Genomic DNA, 21,250 nt, shown 5'->3' on the forward strand with positions numbered 1-21,250 from the left:
AGCATATGGTGAGCACTCAGTGGTCCTCTGTTACTGTCCTCATTCCCATACACGGAAGGAGTCTCTTCTGTAGCATACTTTAAAGATGGTCATGTGCTTTTCTAGAAAAAGATGTTCTTAGTGTCTTTTTATCACTAGCTTCCCATATGTAAAACTTGTTATTTTCATTTTTATTAATTTTCAGAAGCTCCTTGTTTCCGCCATACATTTACTTAGTATCAGATGTCCCTGGCTCTTATCCCTTACCTGTTAATAAGCTCTGAACCTCCTTATTGCCTACCAGTGACCAAGGCTGTTGATCTTAGAACCAGAAAATTAAGTTCAAGAAAGATCTATGTAGTTCAGTTGTCTTGATGATGAGATAGATTCATAGGACAGTCCATTGAAATGTAGGAAGAAAATGTTCTTCTGTTTAACTTTTTAAAAAGTCTTATAAGGTGTATATATCTTCTGATATACATAATATGTAGATTAAAACATAATTTGTAAATTCACATCAGAAGGCTTTTATGTTTTTAGCAGTTAGGGTTTATGCGTGATCTAAAGTTTGGAAACCACTGATCTCTCAACCACTCTTTTATAGTTGAGAAATAATCTAAGAGCTGACAGATGTGCAAGGCTAAGACAGAAAAATGAAAGACTAGTTCAAAGTCCAGCCCAGAGGTCAGAGGGCTTAGTCCATTTCTTCCTCTTCCTGCATTTGCTCGAGCAGGTGGCTGTTGGTTAAAGTGCAACATCAGAACAGAAATATGTACCTTAAACATTCAGTTTATAAATATGTTCATTTACCACGTTTTAAATACAAGACCGGACCTTGTTGTTGTTGTTGTAGTACCCAAAAGGGTTTGTCTGTAATTTTCAGTTTCTGATAAAACAGGTTCAAAGTAATCTGAGTGCAAAATCCTTCTTGGGTTTTAAGATTTTTCCAGTCTATGTATTTCAAAGTCACCTGTTAGCACAGTATTTTATGAAAATATACTTAAATACAGCTGGGATGAGCACATTTGAGGCCAAACACAAGGACACTTGAATACACAGAACGTTGAGCTCGCCTGGTGGGAGCAGACTTCTCAGGTGTGCTGGAGAGTAGCCCCAAGGAGCCAGCAGTTAGCATATGGGGACATCAGTCAGCATGGCACGTGGGGCAGGTGGCTGCACCTGTCGGGGAGCCAGAGTATCTGTTCTTCTGAGGAGTTGGTTAAATGGGGGCTCCTCAAGAGCGTTTCTGTGGAACCTCACTCTGCCCTCTTCTCCTGCTGCCCAGAGCCCGCAGTTACATAGATAACGGAGGGTTCCTTACCCGGCGGGTCTCGTAAGTCACGCATCCACGCTCCCAGGTGTGAGGTCTTTGCTCCTTGTTTGCCTTTAAATATGTATGTTTTTATTTTGACGCTAATACTAAGGTTTTCAAATATTCTCAAACTTACAGAAAACATCACAAAGAGCTCTTTCCCCCCAATCCCTCAAAACATTTGAGAGTGAGCTGCTCACCTGAGGTTCTCTGAGCACTTGAATGTGTATTGCCCACAAACAAGGACATTCTTCCACGTAATCATAACTCAGCCATCAAAGTGAAAAAGTTGATATTCTGCCCTACCTAATCCTCCGACCCCATTCGAGTTTTGCGAAATGTTTCAATATTGCCCTTTTAATTATATAATCATATTATGTAATTATATAATTTTAACATCAATTTTACAGTATATATAAATTTAATTTTATATTATATATAAAAATATACACATGTATAACGAAATATATAATTTTTACTTTTATTTATTTTTAATTTTCATACATTTAAAAACATAACTCTGAGCAGGAGTTATAACCAACTCTGCCTTAACTCCATACATTTAGGATCTTGGTTTATTCATATATCAGTCCCTTGGTCAGCTGGCTGTTTAGACACACAGTCTCAGGTACAGGCCCATTTTTTCTGTTTTAAACGTTTGAGATAGAAAATTGTATTTAGAATAGAATGTAAAAAAAAAAAATTTCTGGATCAGATATTTATTGAACATATTCTATTTTAGGCTTATAGCCACAGAACCGCGGCGATGTGCCCTTAAATGTCTTGTCTGTTTTCTTCGTAGTAGAAACACCATCCAGTGTTTTATAGTATTAATGGTATCAGGACTGTGTTTAGGCCAAAATGTAAAATCGTATGAAACTTACATCTCCAGGTCACCTACCAGAACTCCAGGTTTTAGATAAAGTAATGGTTTCTTTTTAGCCTACGAAGATAAGAGAATAGTTGTAGGGAGTAAGTAAAGGAAGAGTATTTCCTGAGAAAATTCTTCCATTTTGTTTTTTTTTTCTTTTATATCGTCGTTATTTATTTATATAGGAGTTCAAAGTAAGATCAGGGCTTAGGCTCTTTTGTTTCTTTGTCCAGTAAGTAATATGCCCAAGAGAGCCCAGCCAGCCAATGAGTACCGCACTGTCTGGGGCCCCAGCTGTCATCATGTCTGAGATGAGACCTATTTCTGGCCCATGTCACTGGTATTCTTCACCTACTGATGCGTCCAAATGGAGAGCCCTTGGAGTGGGGACTTCAGTCTACTCGGAGTCCTAGTACTCCATCCCGGTTTATACTTTCTAGGGCTTCAGAAGCTCGGGAATTGGCCCAGAAAATTCCTAGACGAGTGGCTTCTCACAGGAAGGGCCAGGGCTACATCATGGCTTGGCACCATAAGTGGTATTCACACTAGGCTTTATGTGAGGCTGTGCTTTTGGCAGTCCTTCCCTGTCGGTCACCAAACCCTCGCTGCCTGTTATGTGACAGTCACTGTGCGAGCACATGTAAAGGTGTCCAGGACCTGCGTGCTCTCTCTCAGAGGCTACAGTCTGAGAAGGGGAAGCAAGAAAATAGAGTGTCACGGGTGCCATGATGGAGTTAGACGTGAAGGTTTTGCTGAGGGAGAGAGGACGTTGTGAAGTCTGTTTTCGTGGAAACGTGAAGCCTGGGTGCTGAGGGTGGGGGCAGGAGCAGAAGGGCGTGGGGTAGTGACAGGTTTCTTTGAAGAAATAGGATGTGTTGGTCGCCTGGCTTGACGTGTCTCAGTCACCGCCCTTGCCGTGGCGGGGCCGCTCGTGAGTGGGTCTCCTGTCTGTGTTCCCGCTTCACACGCACTCTTGGTCTCCTGCACTCTCCCTGATGAAGCTGCACTTCTGCGGGACGGAAAGCACTTGTCCCTGGGGACAGTGAGTGGTGGGGGAGGGGGCCAGACAAGATCTGGGCTGTGGCCCCAGCTCCTGGCACGTCAGCTGTGTGGCCCGTACAAGGCAGCTCCTCCGAGTGTGAAGTGAGGGTAAGGATTCCTCCTTGGCTGCCCCGTGGGACTGGGGGCCGTCAGATGAGACAGAACGAGGTGTGCGCTACTCTGTCAACCGCTTTCTTGCTCTTCGTGGGTTTTAGATTAACTTCCTCCATTAAAGTGCTTTTGGGTGTATGTAATTCGAGGCACACCACACAGGCACAACTGGGCAGCTAGCGAAGTAGGGATCGCATCGCACAGATGCCTTTCTCACCGCCCTGCACTAGGTCCAGCCCAGTGATTTTTCCATTGAAAGAACATAATTAATGCTTAAAAACTTTTTTTTTTGGGGTAGGATCTAATTTCTGTGTCACCATTTAGAAAAATCATTATTCCTGTGCCTTCATAAAGGCCTGTGCTTTAGTGTACCTCCACTTGAACTACGAGTTACGTACTTACTTGTCACCTTGTGTCTATAACAGGATCTTTAATGACTTGCTGCTTTGGGAGCCAACGGCTCCTTCACCGGTCGAGACATTTGAGAATATTTCACATGGCCTTTCCGTGGCCAGCCAACTGATAAATGCCTTCAACAAAGATAGTTTTAGTCAATTTAAATCTACACTTCACTATGGTAATGTATTTTAAGTCTGTTCTGAATTAAAATTAGTAACCTTTTCTCAATTGATATCAAAATGTTTCTTGGCTGTTTTCTACTTGTAATATATTTTATAACATCTCTTAGTAACTTCCGGTATTTCCCCACTTTATGTCCATATTGAGAATGGCATCAATGAAATATGTTGTCTTTTAGGGACAGTATATACATGGTCTTAAGTGGGAAAGAACAATATAGAAAATACATTTTTATTGTCATGCCAGATTTTCGGTAAAAAACAGGTTGTCAGATAAGTATTGCGATACTGTTCCAGGTACTGTTTTATTTTCATAACTGTCAGAACCATAGATTTTTGACATTTGTTTCTCACAGATGAGGAAAGTGGATCTGAGGAGGAGACGTTGCAGTATTTTTCTACTGTTGATCCCAGCTACCGGTCCCGTAGGAAAAAAAAACTAGACTCTCAGAACAAGAACTCACAAAGTTTTCTGTCTGTTCTTCTGAGCGTTAATCATGGATTAATGGCCGTGTTTACAGAAGTAAAGGTGAGGATTTACAAATGCAAAGTGTTGCGAGTGTATCTCGTTTCAAATCTCCCCCATCTATACAAGCGTCCTCTCATCCAGGGAGTGTGAGGTTGTCTCCCGCTTGGGGAAGATCAGTCTGTCACTGCAGATTGGAAGACAGCGTTATATGGTCCTTCTTTTGGCAAAAATGCTGGTTCTGCTCCTGAAGTGATGACTAGAAATTTCATCTGTACAAAGGATGAAGTACCGGGATTGACAGAAGAGGCCCCACCCAGAATTTGATTATTCGGTTTTTAATACCACCCTGGTGGGTGGTTCCAGAATCAGACCAGTTTGTGGCCACATGGGAGAATCTTCTAAACTGAATCAGGAAAGAGCAACCCAAGGGCCATTCTTCCTTTTCTGCATTTAAATAATGGCTTCTGTGTTTTTCCGATCTTTTTATTAGCAAGATAATGGAGAGCTGTTGGAAAATATGCATGGTGAATTCTGGTTAGAGTTCAACAGTGGTTCCTTGTTTTGTGTGACAAAATACGAAGGTTTTGATGACAAGCACTACATCTGCCTTCATTCTAGCAGCTTCAGTCTGTACCACAAAGGTAGGACACGTTTCATGTGCGTTTGTTCGCTTCTGTTTAGACCGGTTTAAATTTTGTTTCATAAAATCTACTGAGAACAGAACTCTGATAATAGAAATTGTTTTCTGTGGGGTGTTCTGATGCCACTGGCCAAGTAATGCTTATTGTACATTAGGAGTTGATGTTTTGGTTTTTTGGGGAGGCAACAACTTTATTGATATTCATACACTGTGTATTTCACCCATTTAAACTCTACGTTTCATTGGTTTTTAGTATTTTACAGAGTTGTAACCATCATTACAGTCAACTCTAGAACATTTTCATCATCCCTAAAAGAAACTATGTACCCCTTAGCTGTACCCCTCCCATAACCCTCACTATCCCCCGACCCCGCCCCAGCACTAACTAACCTCTAATCTACTTGGTGGATTTATGTATTCTGTATGTTTATGGAGTCATTCAGTACACGGTCTTTTGTGACTGGCTTCTTTCATTTGTATGATGTTTCCAAGCCTCATCCAAGTATGACAGTGTTTTAACCTTTTTCATTGCTGAATAATAACTCCATTTACGGATATACCATATCTTATTATCCACCAGTGAGTTGATGAGACTTTACATTTGTTACTCTTAAGCAGTATCTCCTTATGCTAACAAATACAGAATTTAACATCCCTTTGTGTACATTCCCTGTTACCTTGTGAATAGAAAATAGAAGAGACTTGCACCATTCTTTTTTTTTGTTTCCCAAAGTGTAGAAAACCATACTTGGACAGTCCTCATGTTTATCAGATTTTTCTGTTTAATTTTCCTAAAAGCATTTNACATTAGCAGAGACGTACAGATTAGTAATGTCAAGCTGGTTCTGGGTCATTATATTCAGTGGAAGTGTATGGAGTTTTGAGTTTCGAAAGTCTATGAACTAATTTCAGATTATCATTTTGTTGTCTTCTCATTGTGGATGTAGGCATAGTGGATGGAGCGATTCTCCCTACAGAAACACGACTGCCCAGTTCAACCCGCCCACATTGGTTGGAACCTACTATTTATTCTTCTGAAGAAGATGGCGTCAGTAGAGCCGCTTCAGATGGTGTTGGAGGAGATCCTTTGAATATGCTCTCTGTTGCAGTTAAAATACTGTCTGATAAATCAGAGTCCAACACAAAGGTTTGTCTTTTGTATTTTTATACCATCAAATGCTTGCCATCCATTTGATTACTAGCTAAACGTGATCGCATAAAAGGCAACACATTTTTTCCTTAGAAAACCTTTTCAAGTTTTGAATTAGAGGGTTACGTAGGTGGTAAATGGAATTCTTTGTGTTGTTGTGTGTAGGAATTTCTCATTGCTGTGGGATTGAAAGGAGCCACACTCCAGCACAGAATGCTTCCTTCTGGGCTTAGCTGGCACGAGCAGGTAAGAGAGTTGTTCTGCACGGATTGTTTTACTTCTTATTTCATCCTGACGTGTAATACACACACTGTAGAGTCACTAGTCATACAGAATCCGCACTCACCGAATTTCCACGGAGGCAAACACTCCCATGTAACCACCTCTTAGGTGTATTCTGAAATAGAACATTATCACCACTCCAGAATGAAATGGATTTTTTACCTTGAAATTTGGGCCCTAAACCTCTCAGAGTTCTCATATATATCATTTAAGGGAAGGGATTCTGTGTCCCAGAACCTTGGAGCACCTAGTGTAGAGGGGAAATGAATGAGGTAGTGATTGAACTTCTAACCCTATATCCCTTAAGAGCTGTAATTTCAGAATGATTCCCTAAGCCAGTAACAAGCATTGAGGCATTTATAAGGATTTCTGTAATTAATTTCCAGTGTAACAACTGTTTGATTAATGAAATACGGTTGGTTAATTCTTTTCTATGTGAGAATGAAAACTAGTGCATAGTGAGTTTTGTTCATTTTCCTTAGAAAAGGGAACTTTTCCTTTTGCTCTGAAAATATTTTATACTTGCAAGTTTTCAGAGAGCTTTCATCAGAGCATTTAGGAAACACGAGGAGGCTTAGCCCAGCGTGGTGAGGGTAAAGCACTGATTCGTGTGAATACTGAGCTCGGTTGTAAGGGAGAGGTTGGTCTAACCTCATTTAGATAGAAATTTGGGAGAATAGATGTTGGTGAGAGAGAGACTGGTTTTCATACTGAGTTAGGTATAATTTAAGGAGGAGTAACTTTTCCCAAAAATGGATTATGTATAAAACCAGGCGGGGAGCATAAGTGGTCTTTAGCAAAAAATTTTTTTTTCAAGAATTGTCCCTGGCAAAGTAACGTGAAAGTGTATCATACATGCTTCAGTTTCGTAAGGTAGGATTTTGCCAAGATGTCTGTAGCATTGCAGCGGTCAGATGGCCTCTCTCCATTTCAAGCTAGTTTTGCAAATACTTTTTGAAATGAATTCCTTCAAAATGATGAGTATTTTCTTTCAGCTTTAGTTTTTCAATAAATGGTTTGCTTTTTGGTTTTGCTTTTTCTGTGAGATCTTTTATTTTACATTGGTATTAAGGACGTCCTATCAATTTTTTTTCCCTTCTAAAGCAGGGCATTTACTATTTTTGTGATTATAGATTTTATACTTCTTGAATATTGCTGATGAACCTGTCCTGGGATATAATCCTCCAACTTCATTTACAACTTTTCACGTTCATCTCTGGAGCTGTGCACTCGATTATAGGTTAGTTCACAGATGGAACAAAATAAAACTATTCAAAATACGTACTAAGTTTTGAAAAAATACTTAATTCAAATTAAGGTTGATCCTGCCCTTTGAGGGAGTTTTTGTGGTGGTAGCCAAGTGATGTTTTTTTGTTTCTTTTCGGTGTTAGGCCTCTTTATTTGCCGATTCGATCTCTTCTCACCGTGGAAACATTCAGTGTCTCGAGTAGCGTGGCCTTGGATAAATCATCATCTACTCTCAGGTGTCTGTGAACTTTGGTGTCTACTAAATGCAGCTGGTCCAAACATGCTGCCTGATACTCACCTAAACCCGATAAGAGTCCCAGTCTTTCATTAACACCAGCATTCTTTTCCTCGTAGTCCGGCTACTCTCTCCAGGTTTTTAATTTTTAGATTTCAGATGATTCGTCCCATCCCTTCTGTATATCCATGTTTTTCATTTTTAGGGAGGAAATGAATTCTTGGGATGGATAGTTTACTTCTTAAAACAGAATATAAACTTCACATATGATCTGATACCCTTTATTTTCCTAATTTAAGTCTTATGAATTTGGGCATCTATCAAAATATGCTGAAAATTTAAAATGAATTTGAGCAGATGATTCAGTCTTCCTCTTTGCACACATTGAGTCCTTCTAGCAGAAGCAGTGAAATTTAAGGAAATGTCAGATGGCACTTGTAAGAAACTTTACATGACTTTGATAACTTATCAATCTGATACACTTAAGTGTGCCGTGATCACGTGTTGTGTATTCCAAGTTAAGTTTTTAGATGTTGATTTTTATCTTTTTTCCTCAGAATAATCATGGATGAAGCTGCTTTACATTTGTCCGACAAGTGTAATACTGTTACCATAAATTTGAATAGAGGTAAGAGTTGAAAAACAAATCTGGGGTAGGAGAATGCTCTTTATTTTTTGTACATGAGTATTTTAAAGCATTCGAACTCTGGAATGATGCCGTTGAACTGAGGATCTTACTAAGCACCAGTTTGAAGTTGTCATGGCCTTAGAACGTCAGTTAAATGCATCAAATTATGCCATAAATTTTAAAGAGATGCTAGTTTTATTTTTTTTAATGTTTTATTTCTGAGAGAGAGAGAGAGACAGCATGAGCAGGGGAGGGTCAGAGAGAGAGGGAGACACAGAATCTGAAACAGGCTGCAGCTCTGAGCTGGCTATCAGCACAGAGCCCGATGCGGGGCTCAAACCCACGAACTGTGAGATCATGACCTGAGCCAAAGTCAGAGGCTTAACTGACTGAGCCACCCAGGCGCCCCAAGAGATGCTAGTTTTAATACATGTTGGTTGGATAAGCATTTTTTGAAAGCTTTGCTCCGACATTTTGTTAATTTAAAAACTTTCAGATTATGTCCGTGTGATGGATATGGGGCTTTTGGAACTAACCATCACTGCAGTGAAATCTGATTCTGATGGAGAGCAAGTAAGTCATTAAAATAAATGGAAATTTTTATCTAAGTCCTACTTTTTATAGAAGTATTGAATTTACTGTAAAAATTGGTCAAAAGTAGATAAAATATTTTAAAATTGGGATTTACTCATTATAAATACACATTTCCTGTGGCAAGAAAAATTCTATTTTAATGTAAACCTATGCAACACAAGAAAATTTTACCTTGTGTTTGGAAAAAAATTTTCTTAAAATATTTTTTTAAAGTTTATTTTTGAGAAAGAGCACAAACTCAAGCGGGGATGGGGCAGACAGAGAGGGAGAGACGGGGGTGGGGTGGGGTGGGAGGAGAGGGGAGAATCCCACTTGAACTCTCAAACTGTCAGGTCATGACCTGAACTGAAACCAAGGGTTGAGTGCTCAGCTGACTGAGCCCCGGGTGCCCCTGGAAAATGTTTTCATCCTTTTTCCCTTGTCTCCATCCAGACCGAGCCGCGCTTCGAGCTACACTGTTCCAGTGACATCGTCCATATCAGAACGTGCTCGGACTCCTGTGCTGCGTTAATGAATCTCATTCAATACATCGCAAGCTACGGGGACTTACACGGGGCTAACAAGGCGGAAACGGAGCCGGGAGCCCCTGAAAGAAAGACACAGGTACAGCCGACGGCGGCGTGCATGAGAACTTACTCCCTGTGACCCGTTGCAGCCACTTAGGTGACAGGGGTGGTCAGTGAGGTCTTCATGACCGTCATGAGGTAGCAAAGAAACATCGAAAATCATCTGTTATTTACCTTCAGAGTGGTGGTGTCTGGAAAGGTGCATCCAGGGGCCTTTTTGGAAAACCGTTCCACTGTTTGATATTCTTTGTTTCAAAACCCTAATCTTAGCCAACATGATAGTTTTTTCTAGACTTAAGTTATTTCATCTCCCCTCCGGGCAGAAAGAAAACACTTAGCATGTAAGAGCTTGTGAGGTGTAAGTCAGGTGTAAAACTGCATCCGAGAGGGGGAGACGCAGGAAACGTATTGTTTCCAGAAGACCTCTGTTCTCTTTCATGTTTGTTATGTAGGGTTCTGTCCGGTTTTCAGTCTATATTCTCCTGTGTGATTTCCCTTAACCTAGTATGACAGAGTAAAGATTATCATCTGTGTTTTGCAGATAAATAAGTTAAAACCCAGAGATTGAGGTGATTTACCCAACCTAGTAGTAAAAATGGCAACAAAATTCAGATATTTTGATTTTCAGGTCAGTGCTTTCTTATGCCCCAATATGTACCTCTCTGTCCTCTCTTACATCTAGATTGAACAGTGTTGAGTGTGTTTAGCATTTTTAATTGTTAAGCGTTTTTTCTTTTTTAAAAAATATTTTTAATGTTTATTCATTTTTGAGAGACAGAGACAGAGGGTGAGTGGGGGAGGGGCAGACACACACACACACACACACACACACACACACACACCACACCACACCACACCACACCACACCACACCACACCCCCCATCTGAAGCAGCCTGAGCTGTCAGCAGAGCCAGACGCGGGGCTCTAACCCCCAAACCGCGAGATCATGACCTGAGTCGAAGTGAAGCACTTAACTGACTGCGCCACCCAGGTGCCCCTTGTTAAGTGTTTTTCCATTCTTTTTCATGGTCTGGTCTGTGAACAGAATTCTCAGTCTCTCCAGTGATGGAGCCTCTAGTAAGGGTCTGATTGGCCTTGACTTTCATTCAGGATGCTTCTGCACTTCATTTGTGTTACGCTTCTGTTTTTGACTCCTTGCTCCTGCTATATTCCCACTGATTAGAGGGCAATTCATGACACTCCCTCTCGGTTGTTTATTCTCTTTTTAAAAACATTCTCCAGTTTACTAAAAGTTGCTTTAAATTACCCCTTTCAAATTGGATCTTTCCACTTTAGAGCCATGCTCCCATTTAAGAAGCGTGGTCTGGATTTAACGAGTGCACCGTTCACTGACCAAAATGGTGAAGTGTCAGTGCTGGAGTTGAGCCCTGCCCCCCATTCAGTAGGTTTCCCCTCCTGTGTGTGCCCCCTGCTGTCCTTAGATGTCCATTCATCCCGAGACCCGAGGCTCTGAGCCCCAGCAGCTCGGGGTCAGGAGCGAGCGTTGTTGCAGCTGCTGGATTTGAGCAGATCCAGCTCTGCGGAGAGAGACTCTGTCGCCCCAGGCCTCACTGCAGTATTTTTATCCTCTCTCCTCTGATGTTCTGTCTCTCTCTGACCCCGGTTCCCTGTGCTGCCTGGGAGCTGATGGCATATTTATTTCTGTTGCCAGTAATTGTCAGGGTGATGGTGACAATGCTGAAAACGTAAGATGTAAGCGCTGCTGGGCAGAATGTACAACACTGCCTGTGTTCCCGCTTCTGGTGTGTTTGTAAAATGTGTGTTTCCAGGACAAAACCATGCTACGTCATCTGCTTCTGAGAGCATTTTCAGGTATTTTTAATTAGGTGTTTTGGCTGTAGGTAGATTCCAGTGGTCGCTCAGCCTCACGGGGCCCAGTGCTTCCTGAAGCGGATCAGCAGATATTGCGGGATTTGATGAGTGATGCCATGGAGGAGCTTGACCTGCAGCAGGCCGCCGCGTCCACACAAGCCCAGTCGAATGGTAGGACGAGCCCAGCCTTCTTCCCCGGGGCCCCCGGGGCTGTAGTTGAGGCTTATGTTATCTGTGTGCATGTAAATTCTTCAGTAAGTAACTTATTAACAAAAGACAAGTCTGAGTTTTGGTGGATATTTAGTAGTGAGTCAGCTTGTGTTTATCGAGTGTCTAGTAGATAAATGACACTGGCCGGGGTGGCGGCGTGGGGGAAACAGATCAAATGGAAGACAAAGCTTATCTTTGCTGTTAGCGTAGAGTTTCGTAAAACAGATCGGCACTAAACCAAACTGATGCTCTTACTTAGAACGATTGAGAAATGACATGAGAAAGCGCTTCAGAAAGGGTCCCATCCCCTAACTACTGTTCAGGAGGGATGAGGACCATCTCATTAGGCTTCAGCGCAAGTGACACGAGCGGCTTTTCAAGAGAGGACGAGCTTTAGGGATGTGGAGAGGAGAGAAGGTAAACTTGGCAAGATCGTGAACATGGACAGGGCACAGAAGCAGGCATGAGCCTTAATTATCTCACAGCCCCGGCTGTTACTGGCACAGAAGCTCCCTTCTCGTTGAAAAGAATCAGCCAGTGAAGTTGGAGAGACGGGGAGGAGCCAGCTGGCAACAGAGCCTTGATAGCCCACCTGAAGCATCTAAGTAACTGTTTTCTAATTGGATAAACACAGTCATTTCTATATATTCTGAAATCTCAGCTTTAAAAGATTATCTCCTGGTGTTAGAAAAGTTTAGCGTTAAATATTGCTTCTGTTCCAATTTGAAATAAAGGAGAGCTCAGGAAGCAAGTAGGAACTGTTAGCTTCTTGTGTGCTACAGTATCTATCGTAAATATTAGCAGCTAATGTGCTTATGTGGGACAGAATATTTCATGAATATTTACGGAGCAGCTTCAGTGTTCCGGTGCACCAGGCTGAGATGGTAAAGGCTGAGTAACTTAGAAGTAAAATCCGGTCTGTGAGCCTCTTAAGGCTTCTCCGTCCGTTCAGTGGTTGGAACGACTGAATGGAGGAAGTAGTGGGCCTGCTAGGTGATAGAATGCGTGAAAATGTGTGTTCATGTGCAGATTTTGGCTCACATACAGTCTTTTGTGAGCTTCCCACTGCCATAGCCCCCGAGAGGAGGGTCCCGTTGGGACGCCCGGCCCCCGGTGAAGCTGTCTGTTTGCTGCCTGGCTCCAACCCCTGGCCGAAAACCACTTGGCTGCTGTCTCTCCCACCCCCTTCCAGAAGCAGATACTTCCTGTAGTTTTGGGGGGAGGGACTGCCAGATATAACCCACTTCCCCTCCCACCCCCGCTTGCAATATTGTCCCAGAAGTTTCTTCCAGAGCTCCACCCACAGGGCAGAGTTGTTCATATGAAAATCGGGCTCTAACGAACCTCCAGTCAGCATTAACCAGCTGCTGCTGAATTTCTGAGCTTTGCTCACGCCGAATTACTAAGAGGAGACTGTCTATGAGACCGTCATTTACTGTCTGCTTGGAGAACATCAAAGTTGTGATCGGTCTTCTTAGTAGTAGTCAGAGGGTTATTGTAAGAAATAAATGAGATATTGCAGGTGAAAACATTCAACATAGTGTCACCTGACATGCGGCTAAAATGTTTACTAAGCGTTATTGTTGATGTTTCAAAATGTGCCAAAATTGAGTGGTTTTTGTTTTTTTGTCTTGTTTTGTTTTTTAACCTAGGTGTTTTGAATGAAAAATCTCACCTTCAGGAGCCATGTTGTTCAGACCTCTTCCTGTTTCCAGATGAGAGCGGGAATGTGTCCCAGGAGCCCAGCCCTGCCTACACGTCATTCACACACCACCTGATCAGTGATGCAATGACAGGTGCACCCACTGAGAATGATGACTTTTGCATTCTTTTTGCACCAAGAGCAACCATTCAGGTAATACATGGATAATGTCACTGAGTCCTGAAGGGAGTGTTCCAAGGAAAATTGATCAAAGGGTACCCAAAAGAGTCTTTAGGTTATTTTAACTCTTTGTAGTTGAGAATGGTGTCATTTTCTAATTTATTATTGAGGCTTTGCATATGTTTGCCATACTTTACTATCTCTATGACACGTTTCTCCGAGACTCAGAGAAGAATGCTGTATATTTGCAAAATTTTCTACATAGGTTATTAAGCTACAGATGTTATGTGTAGTGAGAAAGCTCTTCAGAGTAAGAAATGGCAGAAGGGAGTATATATAGAGTTGCTAGTCCAAGAATTGGGAAAGATAAGATACAGTTTGTGTGAAGGCTGATGGATGGTTGAGACGTAGAATTTCCATGTTAGAGTCATGCTCACATTTATTTATTTTTTTTAATGTTTACTTATTTTAAAGGAGAGAGAAGGAGTCCGGGATGGGCAGAGACAGGTAGAGAGAGAATCCCAAGCAGGCTCTGCACTGTTAGCGCAGAGCCTAATGTGGGGCTTGATCCCAGGAACTGTGAAATCATGACCTGACCCGAAATCAAGAGTCATAGGCTTCACTTCTGGTGCCCCAGAGAGTAATCCTCATATTTAAAAAGTATGGCCTGGATTTAATGAATCCACAGTTTACTAAAATGGTGAAACATCCTGGGAAATTAAAAAACAATCAAACTCAGAGTAAGTTCATTATTAGGATCATGGTAATTTGGCCAGCATGTTGAAGTACATTAAGTTTGGAACGTAGTATTGGCTTTGAATTAGAGAACTGTACACCCCCCTCCACATACACCCAGACACACACCCAGTAAATCCGTGCCTTTTTATTATCAAATAGTAAAAGCTGAATTGAGGACTATAAAACATTTTTACGGAGTGATTTACATAGAACAGAAAATCCATTTTATGGCTAATAATGCAGAGTATCCAACGTGGTGATTACTACATTGTAACTTGCCCCATTTTGTGTATTGAAATTGTTGAAAAGAGTGCAGAATCAAGAAATCTCGAGATATGCAGCGTAATCAGTGGCTCCTTCGGCGACACAATGATATGTGTGTTCCCTGTTTATTGTAGGAGAAGGAAGAAGAACCAATTGTAAAGATTATGGTTGATGATGCAATCGTAATAAGAGAGAATTATTTTAGTCAGCCCGTTAAGAAGACCGATACGAGCAAAGCCCCACTGCACTTTCCCATCCCTGTCGTCCGGTATGTGGTTAAAGAGATCTCTGTGGTTTGGCACCTCTATGGAGGAAAGGATTTTGGAACAGCCCCTCCTACTTCTCCAGCTAAAAGTTATATGTAAGTTGATTTCTACAGAATTTTTTTTTATAGGTGACTATGTTCTTTTCATAGCAGAATACATAGTATCTGTCATTTTAAGGAGTGTTAATAAAATAGTATTGAGAACTATATAATTTAGGTTACTTCTTTAGTGTTACAGCTTTTCATTTGTGAACGTATTTGTACGTATATTTCCCAAAATATGGCAACTTAAGTGATTTCTGTTCAGCAAAACTTCAGGGTACCTACCACTTGCCGGAGCCTATGTTAGAGGCACATTCACCAAAATGAAGAAGACCCAGGCCCTGGCCTCCAGTCAGAAGGACCGTTATGTGAGCACATGAGCCCGAGGCAGTAAAGCGGGTGCCTCAGGAGGCTGGGACCACATGTGCCCTTGACTCTCCAGCATCCAGCTGGGTGCCAGGCATGGGCTCGATCTCCTGAAGTACTTGCTCAGTGTGTGTGTCATTCGGTGGTGGTGGCAGAGGGCTAGATTGAGGAAGCAGGTAGAGGTGGGGGCACGCACTCTCACTGGGTCAGGGGAGTCCGAAGAGGCCTCAGGGAGTGGGGACCTTGGGCACAACAGCGTAGAGGACTTTCTATTTAAAAGTGATATTTTTAAAAAGTTGTGACTTTAGTAGAATTCTTTTTTGTAGGACAGGGGTTTTTAGGACTTGTTCTCTAACTGTAAGGAGTTTCTGAAGTAATAAGGAACTTACCAGGAGGTCTGTCTTCTGCGGGTCCTGTTACGTGAACATCGCAGTTAGGTTTTCCTGCAGTTCTGAGTATTTAGCAGGCCGATGACTGCCATAAGCGTCATGTTCTCAGGGTCTCCAGAGCGTAAAGGTGTGGCTTTGATACATAGACAGTTAGTGGCACCATGCGGATAGCTTCGCAGTCTTAGTTTCTCTCTTTATCTTGCCATTTTTCCTGAGATCACTCATGGCCTTTCTTTGAATATTTCTTTAACAAAAGGGTTTTCTGGCTTTTTTTTTTTTTTTGGTTGTTTTTTGTTTTTTCCCCATTTACAGCAGTCCTCACAGCTCTCCTTCTCACACACCCACGCGGCATGGACGTAACATGGCATGTGGAGGCAAAGGAAGAAACCATGACTTTTTAATGGAAATACAGTTAAGCAAGGTAAGATGGCAGCTCAAAGGAAAAAGCCACTGAAGTAGGAGCGTTCATGGGGGTGTTGGGGTCACTCCCCCACCCAGTGGCCTTGAGCCATGAGTCCCAGTCCTCTGGATTGGAAAAGTGCAGGGGATCCTGTAAGACTTCAACCTCTTTTTCTTTCTCAGACGTTCTGAGAAGTTTGAGGGCTCTTGTCTGTGTTTTCCCAGGCTTTCCCTAGAGGGGCGCCTCTCCGAGTTGAACAAGTGTCAGAAGCACCTTGCGGGCTTGTTAAAGCACAGGTTGCTGGGCCCCAGAGTTTCTGATTCAGTAGGTGTGAGGTGGGGCCCGTGACTTTGCATTTTTAATGAGTCTCCAGGTGGTTCAGATACTCCCTTTCCCAGGCCCACACTTGGGGAACCACTGCCCTCGAGTGTCTGGGGGAGGGGCCCTGCCGTGGACAGCACCTCCGTCCGTCCCTCACGAATGTCTGAGACCAGTGTGTCCAGGCCACCAGTGACGTTCTGTGCATTTACTTCTTTCAGCTCGTCTGGGATTGTGCCCAGTGTCATATATGAGGGTAGGGTACTCACCATAGAAACAGTGCAGTGACGAAAATTCCATGATTTCATTTACCTTTGTCCTCCCCCCTTGGGAAATTGAACCCCTGTGTCCATTGATTCATTTTCAAGCAATTTCATAGGAACGCCAGATGCTGATCTTGTGTGTTATTCCTGTTGAGGGTTTTGCCTGAAAAGGATAGGGATTTTGCCATGATCAAGTAAGAAATGTCAGTCAAGCTTATCCTCGGAGGGGACACGCAGGTCAATAAATAAGTGAACAAATGAAGAACTGTTCTGTTCTCTGAAAGTGGAATTGAAAGCTGAGAAGTCCACAAACGAGGGGCGATGTTTTGCATTTTAAAGGGGCTTTAATTTAAAGAAAAGGTAAAAATTGCCGTGTGTTTCTTGGTGTCTGTGAAGGTGAAGTTCCAGCACGAGGTCTACCCGCCCTGCACACCAGCGTGTGACCCCAGCCTCTCAGAGCACCCGGTGTCCCGCCAGGTGCTCACCGTGCAGGATCTTGAAATCCGAGACCGTCTGGCAACATCGCAGATGAATAAGTTCTTGTACCTGTACTGCAGCAAAGAGCTGCCCCGGAAGGCGCATTCCAACATGGTGAGACCTAAGCTCCTGTTTGCTGCCCCCGGGTTAGTGCTGGGAGAGCGCTTTTATTATATGTAACTGCAGAAGATTTAGACTGGGGGAAATTGCTGGGTTGGTTGGTGTTTTCTTTAAATCATTTTAATATGAAAATCCCTTTGAAATATGCTGCTTTTAAAGTTTTAGGTTTTAAAAATTATTTTACACGTCACTTTGAGGGTCCATTCATTACAATTGCCAGTATATTGATGTCTGAGGAAAACAGGAAGCCCATAGTGATCTACATGGGACATTTAGTATTGCTGGGAATGTTCCAGCAATAAAGTCTAGCACTTTGTAAGTTTTAGTGGAATAGGCATGATTGGCTCAGGCCTGCTGGAGGAAAACGTCACAGCGGCTGTCTCTGGAGCGTGGCCCTAGCCAGCTTCCGGGGCCCGCAAGCCCCTGCGAGTCTGTACACACAGCGCTGTCTTCTTCTGCTAAGGAGAGTCCACATCTCTCTGGAGATCGTTCAGGGAGTGCATGACCCAGGAGAGTGTGACCCAGGCTTTTAAGGAAAAAGGCTAAACAATTCCACTTTGAGTTCTCATGCCAGAAATAGAAATGGGATTTCTTTTTCCTTTTGTTTCTTTTCTGTTTTTCCTTTTTAAATGAAAACAAGGTTGTAACGTCATAGGGGGAAAATGTTTTTCTCCCCTTGCAGTTGACCGTGAAAGCTTTACACGTGCGCCCGGAGTCGGGCAGGTCACCCCAGGAGTGCTGCCTCAGAGTGTCGCTGACGCCCCTCCGCCTCAACATTGACCAGGTCTGTGCCGCAAACCTCGCTTAGGGAGTTAGGGTGTAAAAACCGTCCCACACCCCCAAGAAGAGGTTTAATCTAGGAGAATTGAAGTGTTTATTATTTCACTTTTATGAAAGTTGCAGAATTAAAGCAGAGTTTGGCTGGTAAGGAACACGGCAGATTCATTAGGCGCTTGGGATCTGAACCATTGGTGGGTAAACATTGGTAGATATTATCCTTCCATCTCCTCATTGCGTGTGTGCTGGAGCGCTGAGTACCCGCTCCCCCCCACCCCCATCCTTCTGTATACACATGCGTGCAGGTACACAGGTGTTTTCAGAGAGTATTAAATGACTCCTTCCTGTCTGTGATTGAAAGATAAGAACAGTTGTGTCTTTTTTATTAAAAAAAATTTTTTTTAATGTTAATTTTTGAAAGAACGAGTGAGCGCACAAGCAGGGAAGGGCAGAGAGAGAAAAAGAGAGAGATAGACACAGAATCCGAAGCAGGCTCTAGGCTCTGAGCTGTCAGCAGAGAGCCCCGTGTGGGGCTCAAACTCACAAGCCATGAGATGATGACCTGAGCCGAAGTTGGGACGCTCAACCGAGTGAGCCACCCAGGTGCTCCATGAGCGGTTTTGTCTTAACCGAACCACCTGGAAGAGAACTACTGCCCTGGGCAGAATGACAAATAGTAAATTGGTACCTAAACCAGTCACATGCAGCAGAGATTTGTGGAAAAACATAAAGAAATCCACTTGCCATGTTTTAGCAAGCATCCCATTGAATTATTGTGGGTGTCGAGTTGGCTCGGCTGTGTGAAACGTGGCCGGCACCTCGTGCACACGCTTGTTCAAGTTGCGTGACTGCGTGGTGCCTCAGAGGCGTGTGGCCTGCGGCGCAGGGCCTGGGCTTAGGGGTTGGACCTGGATTTGCATCTCTGTTCTTCTGTACTGGTTGTGTGGCTTTGGGCAGGTTATTTTTCCATGCCTCCGTTTCTTGGCAGGTAAAATCCAAGTAAGAGAAGATGTAGCATCAGTTTTAGAAATGAAGATTGAATAAGATAATGGGCATTAAATATTTAGCTTGGCGCCTGGCTTCGTTAAAGATCGAAGGTGTTATCTGTTCTTACTACCAAAGCATGTGGCAGCTGAGAAAATAGATTTTTATTTATTTATTATTTATTAGAATAGCCTGTTTTTGAAATAAGACTGTCCTGTTCCCGCTTACGTTGCTGTGAGCTCAGGTTCGGAAGTAGCGTGTATGTGGGATAGCGCTATTTGTTTGCTTAAGTAGTGTGGGTTGAATAATGGTGACTTGTTATTTATGCAAGTGACAGATATTTCAGGAATAAGGTATTAACATTTACATCATAAAGGAAAGCTCAGCATTTCTCAGAAAAGAGGTCTTGCCAAGCACAGAAGTTCACAGCTTTATGTCAACATAGGTAGCTTCTGAGCTGTGATGGACCTGCTGATGTGCACTTGAGATTTACATTCTCTCCTTCGGAGAAGAATATCTTTGGAGACCCGTATTTTAATTTGATCTATCCATACATTGGCCTGTACTGTAATAGGAATCCGAAGAAGTATTTACAGGAAATTTGGTCTGTGGAGCTCACCAGCGTGAACAAGAATTTGACTAAGATATGTCTTTATAGCATGACTTTGCCAGACTTCGCAAACCCAGTTTCCTTTAATACACTTTTTTCTTTAATAGTGAACTTAATTTCTTATTTAGAACTATAAAGCATTGCGATTTTGAAATGGGAAAATTATTAATCTTTGAGGAAACAGAAATAACTGTCATGGCTTAACTGAGAGGAGGAGAAGAAATCATTCCCTGAGATGTAATGCCTTTACACGCGACCCAGGCCACGCTCCCCAAGTGTGTGGTGAGGGATTCGCCGCACTGACACCCCTTCTGGTCCACATCTTCTGAGGTCCTTAGTTTGAGATACCAATTGGTCATCTGGATGGAAGACCAAATACTCTCGTTCTCCGTGTTTTCTTTTGAAAACAAATCAGCTGAAGAAGGACAGTGCTTTGAGTAGTATTTTTCTTACCGACTATGTCCCTGACCTTATTAACGGGGTCATAGACAGGAAGTAGGAAAGCAACATACTGTTTCTCATGTTTTCAAAAGGCTGCATTGCTGTTGAAGTTCATGCCCATTGCTTCCAAAGATCAGTGTACCCGTAGGGCAGGCAGACACCAGGCAGAGGGCAGGCTTCGTCCGGGGGAGGCTAAGCAGACGATGAAGGTCATGTAACTAGGAAGTCTGAGATCTGAAATGTGAAGAGGCCACATTTCCTGACTCCCCTCGTCTGGCGTCCATTTCCGTGTTGCACTGCGTGGGAGGGAGTCTGCGTAGGGAAGAGACACCTGTTAACTCCAAGTCACCTGCTAGAGGCCAGCCTTGTCCCAGCTTCTGTACTAGGATGTCAGGGATACAGAGATCTCTGTGTGGGGCGATGGGGTGGGGGGAGGACCAACAGAAAACAGATGACTTAACACCCTGGGGTGAATGAAGCTGTTATAAAGTTAGTGTACAAATCTCTGTACGGACCTGGGTTTCCATTTGTGTTGGATACTGTAAGCACTTTCCAGGCCACGAGGTGGATGTGTGGTAACTCTTGCGAGAAGCTGCCCATCACCGCCGCAGACGTTCCTGCAGCAGCAGGTGAGAGCTGCCGCCTCGGCACCGTCTGACCGGACCTGGTGCCGTCTGCTGAGCGGACCGTGTTACTCGCTGCTCGTGTGGCTGTAGCGTGGAGTGGCCTGCCGCTGCTGCCGCTGGGCGTGTCTCTTTTTGTACACTCTGTGTGTGCTTGTACACACTCCGTGTGCTTTTGTACACTCTGCTGCGAAGGGTCTGTTTCTGGCTAGCTTTAAAGTCAGGTTTTATTGAGTTGTAAAGAGGAGCATGAATACCAAAATCAGAACTTCTGAGAACATTGAAATGCTGATGATTAGTACCCCTTTTCTGTTTTGTGCATTTGTAGTTAACAATGTATAAAAGTCACTGTCTTCATAGTCTTCCTTTTAAAAAAAAAAAAAAATTGTATTATTGAGAGAGCGCGCGAGTGAGCAGCACAGGGGAGAGGCAGACAGAGTCCCAAGCAGGCTCTGTGCTGTGAGCAGAGCCCAACATGAGGCTCAAGCTCACGAACTGCAAGATCATGACGCGAGCTGAGATCAGGAGTCAGATGCTTAACTGGCGGAGCCACTCAGGTGCCCCTTTTAGGCATATTTTTACCTAGATTTTTCTCTCATTATT

The 21,250-nt window shown here is 43.1% G+C and overlaps 1 protein-coding gene across 4 annotated transcripts in view; it reads left to right on the plus strand.

Moving 5' to 3' along the window:
* ATG2B (autophagy related 2B) overlaps positions 1-21,250 on the plus strand; it is a 69,777-nt gene that overhangs the window by 36,246 nt on the left and 12,281 nt on the right. For 2 of the 4 annotated variants that reach the window (XM_077780858.1, XM_077780860.1), the window contains exons 19-34: positions 3,740-3,891; positions 4,249-4,421; positions 4,852-5,002; positions 5,949-6,148; positions 6,317-6,397; positions 7,567-7,673; positions 7,825-7,917; positions 8,474-8,544; positions 9,041-9,117; positions 9,571-9,741; positions 11,568-11,709; positions 13,401-13,603; positions 14,707-14,933; positions 15,947-16,055; positions 17,012-17,206; positions 17,895-17,996. In XM_077780858.1, coding sequence (XP_077636984.1) covers positions 3,740-3,891; positions 4,249-4,421; positions 4,852-5,002; positions 5,949-6,148; positions 6,317-6,397; positions 7,567-7,673; positions 7,825-7,917; positions 8,474-8,544; positions 9,041-9,117; positions 9,571-9,741; positions 11,568-11,709; positions 13,401-13,603; positions 14,707-14,933; positions 15,947-16,055; positions 17,012-17,206; positions 17,895-17,996 — 2,254 coding nt within the window. The remainder of the gene's footprint in view (positions 1-3,739; positions 3,892-4,248; positions 4,422-4,851; positions 5,003-5,948; positions 6,149-6,316; positions 6,398-7,566; positions 7,674-7,824; positions 7,918-8,473; positions 8,545-9,040; positions 9,118-9,570; positions 9,742-11,567; positions 11,710-13,400; positions 13,604-14,706; positions 14,934-15,946; positions 16,056-17,011; positions 17,207-17,894; positions 17,997-21,250) is intronic. The other 2 variants (XM_077780859.1, XM_077780861.1) reach the window with 1 other exon arrangement.

This window comes from Crocuta crocuta, unplaced genomic scaffold (genome assembly GCF_008692635.1).
Source record: "Crocuta crocuta isolate KB4526 unplaced genomic scaffold, BGI_CrCroc_1.0 scaffold299, whole genome shotgun sequence".
Classification (NCBI taxonomy): domain Eukaryota; kingdom Metazoa; phylum Chordata; class Mammalia; order Carnivora; family Hyaenidae; genus Crocuta; species Crocuta crocuta.